At 53.6% G+C, this 9,379-nt stretch overlaps 1 protein-coding gene across 1 annotated transcript in view; it reads right to left on the bottom strand.

The window, feature by feature from the left end:
* Scnn1a (sodium channel epithelial 1 subunit alpha) overlaps positions 1-9,379 on the bottom strand; it is a 23,467-nt gene that overhangs the window by 5,415 nt on the left and 8,673 nt on the right. The window contains exons 3-13 of the mRNA XM_033765951.1: positions 9,292-9,314; positions 8,329-8,519; positions 5,548-5,651; positions 5,183-5,346; positions 4,928-5,026; positions 4,720-4,837; positions 929-1,007; positions 630-687; positions 469-524; positions 296-371; positions 6-170 (exon numbers count right to left, since the gene is read on the bottom strand). Coding sequence (XP_033621842.1) covers positions 6-170; positions 296-371; positions 469-524; positions 630-687; positions 929-1,007; positions 4,720-4,837; positions 4,928-5,026; positions 5,183-5,346; positions 5,548-5,651; positions 8,329-8,519; positions 9,292-9,314 — 1,133 coding nt within the window. The remainder of the gene's footprint in view (positions 1-5; positions 171-295; positions 372-468; positions 525-629; positions 688-928; positions 1,008-4,719; positions 4,838-4,927; positions 5,027-5,182; positions 5,347-5,547; positions 5,652-8,328; positions 8,520-9,291; positions 9,315-9,379) is intronic.

Below are 9,379 nucleotides of genomic sequence, written 5' to 3'. Positions count from 1 at the left end.
CTGGCCCCTCTGCCCGGAGACCAGTAGCGGCTCCGCAGCCTCCGCAGCAGCAGGAGGAAGGTGATGACCAGGAGGTCGAAGATGAGCTCGGCCATCTCCACAACGGACAGCACGGAGGAGCCGAACCACAGGCTCCACTGGCTGCCCAGGTTGGAGAGCAGGGTGACCATCTGCGGGACAGGTGGGCAGGAGGCATGGTGAGCCCCCCTCTTTCCCAGAGGCCCACGGAGCCAGCCCTGTCCTCCTGCCCGGCACCCGGGGACACAGGACAGCCTCGGGCTCAGGCCAGCCCTACCGTGACTGAGGGGGACTCAGAGTTGGTCTTGTAGTTCAGCTCCTTGAAGAAGATGTTCAGCTTGGCGACCCCATTTCTGAGGAGTGGGGAGAGGAGAGAAGGGGTTAGTGCCTCGGGCCTCTTCCCATCGGTCTGCTTCACCTAGGATTGGGACTCCTGTTGTCAGAACCCACCTCTTATTGTTGATGGTGTAGTTGTTCTGCAGTGACAGCATCTGGAAGATCCAGTCCTGGGGAGAGGTGGGGCGGGAATGAGGTCGTCCCAGCACTTGGCAGCCGTGGCACACTTGTGTGTGCGTGTGCACCTGCCTCCCACCCCTCCCTTCCCAGCTTACCTGGGACGTCACCGAGGGCCAACGTGAGTAACCCGCAGACAGCTTGTAGTTGGTCACACTGAGGATGAAGAAATGCATTTAATCTTGTTTCGGTTTTGGTTTTTGAGACAGAGTTACGCTATGTAGCCCAAGCTGCCCTCAACTCGTGATCTTCCTGCCTCAGCCTCCCCAGTGGTGGAATTACGAGGGCACCCCTAAAATGAGTTTAGGAATGGCTCAGGCTCTCCCACTCACAGGCTGAGCTGCCTGCCGTGTTTCCTCCCAGCCACACAGCCCACAGCCCACCCAGGAGCGCTCACCTGCAGGGCTTCCTGCACTTGTTGAAGCAGCCCAGGCTGTCGGAGGTGAAGGCCCCCTGGAGCTTATAGTAGCAGTAGCCTGTGAGCGCAGAAAGGCCATGTTCCTGGGGACCTCAGCCTCCTCCACCCACACCCCAGAGCCCCTGCTCACAAGAGCACCATCCGGATACATCCTGGACAGAAAGCGTTAGCACATTAAGCAAAGCCAGGAGAACAAACAGGCTATGACCACGTAAGATGTGCGGTGTGGTCAAACAGCAAACCTCAGAAGGAAAATGGGAACAGCTGTTATGTAAGAATAATGGAGTTAAACCACAGGGAAACACCACTCTGCACCCATTAAAATAGATATTATTAAAGAGGTTGGGGGAGGGAGGGAGAAGAGAAACCACCAGCAGAGCTAAGAGACAGCCTATAATGTTGGAAAACATTTTACCAGCTGTTACTCCTACAAAGGTCTACTATCTAGAAAATATAAAGAACTTAAAAAAATCAGACCCCCCCAAATATAAAGACCCGATTCACAAATGGGAATCTGAAATGAACAGACATTTCTCAAACAAAGAAGTAAAAGCAGCAAATAAACATATGAAAAAATGTTCAACATCACTGGTCACTGGAGAGACGCAGATGAAAACAACACTGAGATTCCACCTCACCCCAGGAAGAATGGCTGCTATCAAGAAATCAACCAGTAACAAATGCTGGCAGGGGTGTGGGGAGAAAGGAACCCTTTTCCATTGTTGGTGGGAGTGCAGACTGGTGCAGCCACTGTGGAAATCAATATGAAGATACCTCAAAAAACTAGGATTAGAGGTCCCATTTGACCCAGCTATTTCCCTGCTGGGTATCTTCCAAAAAGAATTTTTAAAATCCTATCACTGTGATATATGTGCACCCATGTTCATAGTGGCACAGTTCATAATAGCTAAAACTGTAAAGAGCCCAACTGCCCATCAACTGGAGACTGGATAAAGAAGGTGTGGTTTTTCTATAAAATGGAGTACTACTCAGCCATAAAGAATGAGAAACTAGTCATTTATAGCTAAATGGATGCACACTGGGGCCATACTGTTAAGTGAAATAAATAAGACACACATGTAAATATAAAAGAGTTTCTCTAGTGTGAAAAACTAAAAGTGTAAATAAGGTTGAAAGTGTATAATTGATAATATGAAATAGGAAGAAAATGGCTAAAGGAGTAGGGGAAGTAGGAGAAGGGTAGGGGAAAGAAAAGAAGGGAAACATATGAGAAAAGGAAAAAATGGAAACGAAGTCTTTGTAAAAAGGGAAGGGTGGAAGGGGTGAAGAGAGGGTAGGGATATGGGGAAAAAATAGGAACCAAGATACATCATGTAAAGGTACAAGATCCCAATGATGAATGTAACTGTACGGCGTACCTAAAAAGTACCAATAAACTTAATGAGAGAGAGAGAGAGAGAATATGCAGCACTAGGGAGGCTGAGGCAGGAGAATTGTGAGACCTTACTATGTTTTTCCAAGAAAGAAAGAAAGAAAGAAAGAAAGAAAGAAAGAAAGAAAGAAAGAAAGAAAGAAAGAAAAGGAGAAAGGAAGGGGGAAGAGACAGCGAGAGGGAGGGAGAAGGACAATGGCAAGGACTAGCAGTGCTGTGGAGAAACTGGAGAAGGGGAAAGAGACAGCGAGAGGGAGGGAGAAGGACAATGGCAAGGACTAGCAGTGCTGTGGAGAAACTGGAAAACCATTCACTGCTGCTAGAAATGGAAAGTGGTAGAGCCACCTCGGGAAACAATCAGCAACTCTTCAGAGAGGTAAAACAGAATAACTATACAATCTTAGTAATTCTCCAAAAGAACCGAAAACATATGTCCACACAAAACTTGTACGCAGCAGCATTCTTCACAAAATAATAAAATAAAATAAAAGCAACCCAAATGTCTAAGAGCTGATGAGTACACAAAATACTGTGTAGCATGATCCACACACTGGAATATTACTCAGCCATAACAAAGGAATGAAGTACCGCTACATCCTACAAAGATGAACCTAGAAAATACAACAAGTGAAAGAAGTCAGTCACAAAGACTACTTGTTGTCAGACCCCATCTACAGGAAATGTCCAGATCAGGGAGAGCTATAGAATCGGAAAGATTAGGGGTTGCCCAGGGGCTGGCAGTGAGGAGGGGAGCTTGGGCACTGCTAATGCTATGGCTACGACATTTCTTTGGGAGGTGATGAAAATATTCTGAAATTGGCTGTGGTGATGGGTGAACACGTGGAACTACACCAAAACCTAAGACTAAAAATTATAATTGTACTAAAATTAAACCCTAAATGAGAGAATTGTATGGGATATGTATTATCTCAAATAAAGCAATCATTACCCAAAGGAGGAGGAGGGGGAAGAGGAGGAGGAAGAGAAAGAGGACAAAGAGGAGGAGGAGGAGGAAGAAGAGGAGGAGAAGCAGGAACTGTGGTCTCACTGCCACTGGGATGGGCCAAGTCCTAACAGGCTTATCTCATCACTGTTGCTATATTCAGTCCCTCAGTCCACAGTCCTTCATTTCTCGCCCAAACTCCACCATCCACCGGGCTAAGGACCGGCCGCAGGATGGGAAGCACTGTGCTAAGGGGCGCCTGAGCCACTTTTGGCTGGATGAGCCTCAGGAAGCCATTGGGCTGCAGCTGCCCACCCTCAGCCATCCACATGCTACTCTTCACCCCCAGCTGAGAGACCATTATCTGCGGGCAGAGGGAGAGAAGGGAGCCACACACCCCACTGCCCCAGGGATCCCCCAGGCCTCAGTTTACCTATCTGAGAGGTCAGATGGCCTCTGAATTTCCCTCCAGTTCTTCCTTTTTTCAGGGCTGGGACTAAACCCAGGGCTGCCTGTTTGCTAGGCAAGTCTTCTACCATGAGCTACTTCTCCAACTTTAATTTTGAGACAGGGTCTTGCCAAGTTCCCCAGGCTAGCACCGATCTTGCAAGCCTCCTGCCTCAGCCTATGGAGGAGCTACAGTCACAGACATGGCCACCATGCCCAGCTACCCTCCGTGCTGATGTGCTCTGATCCCCTGAGATAGGGCACACAAGCCAGAGGCCACAGCTAGGAAGAACAGCAGAAGGAGAGGACTATGGGGCCAGCCCAGGCGGGGAGGAAAGCAGAGTCACGTGGGCGGGAGAGGCAGGGTGGATACAAACATGGGGCGAGACAACTCCATGGGAGCTCCCGAGGCTGCACACCTGCCACCGTGTTCCCTTCATCAACAGCCCTTGCCTGTGCCCCCATAATGCAAACCCCATGGGTGTCCACCGTTTCTGGTTGGGACCATCCTGTCTCAGCTTCCTAGAACATGGCTCCCCTGTGGAACAACTCCACAGCAGGGCAAAGAAGAGGGACTTACTACGCCTGTGCCGGGGTGCGGAGGCGACACCAATGCTCCCCAAACTCATTCGGTGTGCCTCCTCCGGGCTAAAAAGCACTGTCAAATAAGCAGGTCCAATTCGCTTCTCCAATTACATGCCTGGGCCCACTGCGGGCAAAGCGCACACATTCGGAACCACAAACTGTGGGAGATGCGGCGCCTGTGCCCAGGAGCCTGCCCAGCAGCCCAGGGTGGGCAGGACACCAGCAGGAGCACAGCAGGCAGCGAGAAGCCTTCTGCGGCTGCAGGCAAAGGAGGGCAAGTCTGTGATCAGGACAGAGCAAGAGGGGCTGACGACAGGAGCGGAGAAGGGAGCAGAGAGGTGGTGATGAGGGCAGGAGAGAGAGGACAGGGCTGCAGCCCAGTGGGTGGGCACCCGCTCTCACCCCAGGCGCTGTGGTTCCTGTAGTCACAGAACTCCACACCCTTGGGCCTGGGGTAGAAGATGTAGGCGCAGCCGCACTGCTCCACCATGCTCTCCTGGAAGCAGGAGTGGATGCACACCTGGCGGGGACGGGGAGGTGAGGCCTGGCCCCCCACACCTGCACCAACCCGCAGCCCGGCCCCAGAGCCACAGAGGCAGGGCAGCCTCACCTGCTGCGTGTACTTGGATGGGTACAGGTTCTGGACCGGGACATCGCTGCCATCCTGCGTGCAGTCCCCGTAATCGCCCCCGAGTCTGTGCAGGGCTTCCTGGGACCACACGGAAGTCAGAGCAGAAGCCAGGCTCCTGCCGGCCTCCGAGCATCTCCAGACCGGCACCTTCCAGTGCCCCTCCACCCTCTATCCCCCTCAGCCCTCCGTCTGTCACCTGTCCCACCGCCCTTCCAGCCCTGGCTGCATCCTTGCCTTCCGCATGCTGATGGAGGTCTCCACACCAGGCCGCAAGTTGAAGCCCCCGTCGTCCATGAAGGGCGGCTCGTCCTGCCCGTGAACAGTGACCCTGGCCCCTGTCACTGTGGACAGCAGGGGGATGTCGTCGTTCTGCTCTGTGCGTAACGTCAGGGACAGACCTGGGGTGCACAGGAGCAGAGTTGGGGGGGTCTGGGAGAAGAGGACGGGATGAGCAACAGCCAGGAAAACTTGGGCTGGGAGGAAGGGCTGGGACATAGTGCAGCACCCTGGGGAAAGAGGCCTGGAAGCCGCAGCAGCTGCAGAAGCCAGAGAAGCCAGGGTGGGGGAAGGCGGCCATGTCTCACGCCAGAGCTGCTCACCGTTGTGGATCCCGGGCATGGAAGACATCCAGAGGCTGGAATCATTCTTGTTGTTGAAAGTGTAGCAGTTGCCATATATTGGGTGGTGGAAGTGAGAGTAATTCCTTAGCACAAGAGAGACAGCAGGGTCAGAGAGGAGAGCGCAGCAGGTCAGGGAGTTCAGAGCTGAGACCAGGGAGTCACTCCCTTACTCCTCCAGGACTTAGCTCTGGAAGCCCTCTGCTCCTAATCACCTACAGTGAGCTGGCCTGGGACCCGAGACCCCTCTGTGCTCCGGAGAGCAGCCTGGGGAGCCTCCTCCTGCACACATAAACGGAAGCCTGGGCTTTCTCCAGCTGGGCTCACAGGGACAGCGACAAAGGACCTGGAATCCAGATCCAGGGCCTCAGTCTGCCAGTCCAGGCTCCTCCCACCAGACCACGTGACCTCGCTGCCTGGGGACCAGTCTTGGGCTGCCCCGGAGCCTTAGGAAGACTTGCAGTGGTCCTAACTTTCCTCATGTCTAAATCTTAGTTCCTCATTTGGACTGCAAACTCCTTGAGGACAACAGCCACCTCTCACACATGTCTGTACCTTCTTGGGGTTAGTTACATGGTTCCTTCCTATGGGGACAGTAAAGGATGGATGGATAAGTGGGTGGGTGGGTGGATGGAGACAGGGAGGGAACAGTTAGAAGAGAGTAAGACAATGTCACTGCAACATCATTTAACAGCAAACCTCAGGTGGGTTCCAAGCCTGGGGTCATGAGGAACTGCAGCAGGAGCTCACTGAAGGAGCGGTGTCCTCCCACCCTGCCATTTGGAGCTGGCTAAGAAGTGGGAAAAGATGGGGTGTGGCCTGAGGAAGGAGAGTCAGAGGGAGAAGGCAGGCCAGAGAGCACGGCAGTGGGCTCTAGCTGAACAAGGCACATCCCTAAACTTCTCTTCATCTGCAAAGTGAGGCGCTTGAACTAGTGATCTGGGATCCTCTGCTGGCCTTAGGCACAGAGGTGTGAAATACTGGGGCACTTGTCAGCATTCACAGAGATGGGGTGGAGGCTGAGAGGGGCTGAGGAGGAGGCTCCAGAAGTGGCCAGTCCTGAAGAGCCACCGTGTCCGCTGGCCGCAACGGGACAGGCACAGTGTGGCGGAGGCAGGTGGCTCAGCAGACCCAGTGCAGGACATGGACAGGTGGGAAACATGTAGAGTTTAGAGACAGTGTAGACAAGGCAACATGGCGTATGTAAATCAATGTAAATTTTACAAAAATATACAGGAAATATGCATCGAGGACATTAATACAGCGGTCCACGAGAAGCTGTAAGTACAATGGAATTGTTAAGGGCACAGACTCCAGACTTCCTTGTATTTGAATCCTAGCTCTAACAAGTATCAAAAGTGCAAACAGATATGTCACTTACTCTTTGTACCTCAGTTTTCTCATCTGAAAAATGAGAATACAGGGTAATAAAAGGTAGCAACATCTACCTCACAGGGGTGCACAGGATTAAACTGCACAGAGCAGTGTGAGCACTCAGTGAAAGCTATGTGACAATGCATTAATTAGGATTCATAAGACAGCTAACATACAAAAGACAGAAATAAAGATGCAGAGACAGTGCCCTTGGGAAGGTCAGGGCAGCCACTGGCAAAGCCCTGAGGTTTCTCAAAGCCGGGATCCCTAGAAGCTGATGGGGCAGCAGGGCAGTCTCCAGGGACCGTGACCATCGCAGGGGATGTGCCAGCCATCGTGGGAGTGGGAAGGAAGACTGTTCCACCATCCAGCCTGCGGGTCCTTCCTACTTTCCCTTCCAAATGCACAGTGCCTGAGGCCACCAGCCTCCCTTCCTGCAGTGTTGTATTAAGAGGCCTCGTGGATGCCAGCGCCATGCCCTCAGGGTCCCTGGCCCCTGAGGCTGTGAGGAATAAGTTTCCTTTCTTTATGAATTCCTCAGCCTGTGGTATCCAGTTGTAGCAATAGTAAACAGACTGAGACACTTCCTGAAGTCGCAGCAGGAAAGAGGACAGAGAGGGAGAAAGACTGGGAGGACCGCCTAGTAACCCAGGGGAGGAAGGAGGTGCCCTTCGGGCCAGGCACAGACTGCGGGCTTCCTGCTGAAGGGTGCAGGAGCATGGAGCAGGCCAAGGAGAGGACAGGATGGAAACCACAGGTGGGGCAGTGACAGCTGGGAGGCTGGGTGGCAGGTGCAGCTGGCTCAACTGAACTGCCTGGCTTCCCAGCTGTCCGCTTCTGTCCTCAAACAAACAACGACTGGAGAAGGGCAGAGTGTGCACAGAGTGGCCTCACTTCTCCAGCTATGGCGCCTCCGCCGTGAGCTTTGTCACTGGCGTAAAAGGGCCCCAGAGGCAAGGACTGTATCTGCCCCCTCTGACGCACGTGAACACCTAGGACAGTGTCTGACGTGTAGCTCAGACAGGCAACAGTATCTGTGGAAGGAGTAGGGAATGAAACTCCTCTTCACGTTTTGTTTTGTTGGGTTTTTGTTTTTTGTTTTTTGTTTTTTTTTTTTTGTACTGGGGATCAAACTCAGGACCTTGCGCTTGTGAGGCAGGCGACAGAACCACTGAGTTAAATCCCCAGCCCTGTTTTGTTTTCCTTTCACACAAGGAAAGGTTCTCAGAGTCCGATGGACAAGGGAACGACCCCCCCCCCCAACTCTCTCCCTTGAGGGCTCCGCTGTGGGAAGGAAGCTGAGGACAACCCCATGCTCCCAATCCAGCCTCCCGCAGGGTGGCGGCCGGGCAGCCGGCGGCACAGGCGCGTCGGTCAGGGCTGACTCACGCCTGGGTGCAGGGCGCCTGGTTGAAGCGGCAGGTGAAGATGAAGCTGCCCAGCGCTTCCTCCTCCAGTGAGGGCGAGGCATCGGCCAGCGGCGCCAGGATGTTGATGTAGTGGAAACGGTACCACTCGCGCACCGCGTCCACCCCCGACGACGACGTCTGGTAGAAGCAGTCCGACTTGTCTCGGTTGCACTACGCACAGAGGGGGACGTCAGAGGGCGCAGGGCGGGCAGGACAGGGGCGAGAGGCGCAGCACCCCCAAGGGCCTACGGACGGCGGGCCAGCAGAGCGGATGTGTGGGCTGGTGGACTGGGTTCACTTGCGGAGGCAGGACTGCACCCCATTTTCCCGGGAGGGGGAGGCTGAGAGATCCCGAGGTTTGTGGGAACAGAGCAGAGCCTTGAGCAGTCTTCTGGAGGTGCGGCCCACTCTCACACCCCAGTCCCCTCGCGTTTACTACTATGTTTAATTTGTTTTAATGTTGGGTGTTCTAAGGCAGAGTCTTACTAGGGAGCCCGGGCTGGCCTCACACTTGTGACGAGTGATCCTCCTGCCTCAGCCTCCTGAGTACTGGGATGACAGGCATGCACCACCACTCCTGGCTCCATTTTGTATTTGAAAATATCTTTTTTTGGAGGGGGGGTTGAGACAGGGTCTCAACAGTCTGTAGTTCAGACCGCTCTGGAACTCACTGCGTAGCCCAGGCGTGCACCACCACGCCAAGCTCTATTTTGTATTCTGAAAATATCTTTAAGTCTCCCACTCCACTGTCTTCTTGGCCTCTGTCTCAGCTGACGGAGCCCCACATCTCCATCATACTGGAGGGTCCCCAGTGTGTCCCACCAGTGGGGACTGGGAATTAACTCGGAAAGGCACATTTTCCAAAGCACCCCTCTCAACATGTACCGCTGCGGCACTGGTAGATGTGATTTTATTCATTTATTTTAACTATTTGCCCACAAACCTTGAGCCCGCCCCCACCACATTCTGCGGGGGGGGGCTGGTGGGCGGGGCCTCTGGAGCCAGTGGGCGGGGCCGAGGGCGGGCGGGGG

This window comes from Fukomys damarensis, unplaced genomic scaffold (assembly GCF_012274545.1).
Source record: "Fukomys damarensis isolate Sample0158 unplaced genomic scaffold, DMR_v1.0_HiC HiC_scaffold_19, whole genome shotgun sequence".
NCBI lineage: Eukaryota > Metazoa > Chordata > Mammalia > Rodentia > Bathyergidae > Fukomys > Fukomys damarensis.
Note: the sequence above shows the minus strand (reverse complement) of the source record. Positions and strands in the feature narration are given on the sequence as shown.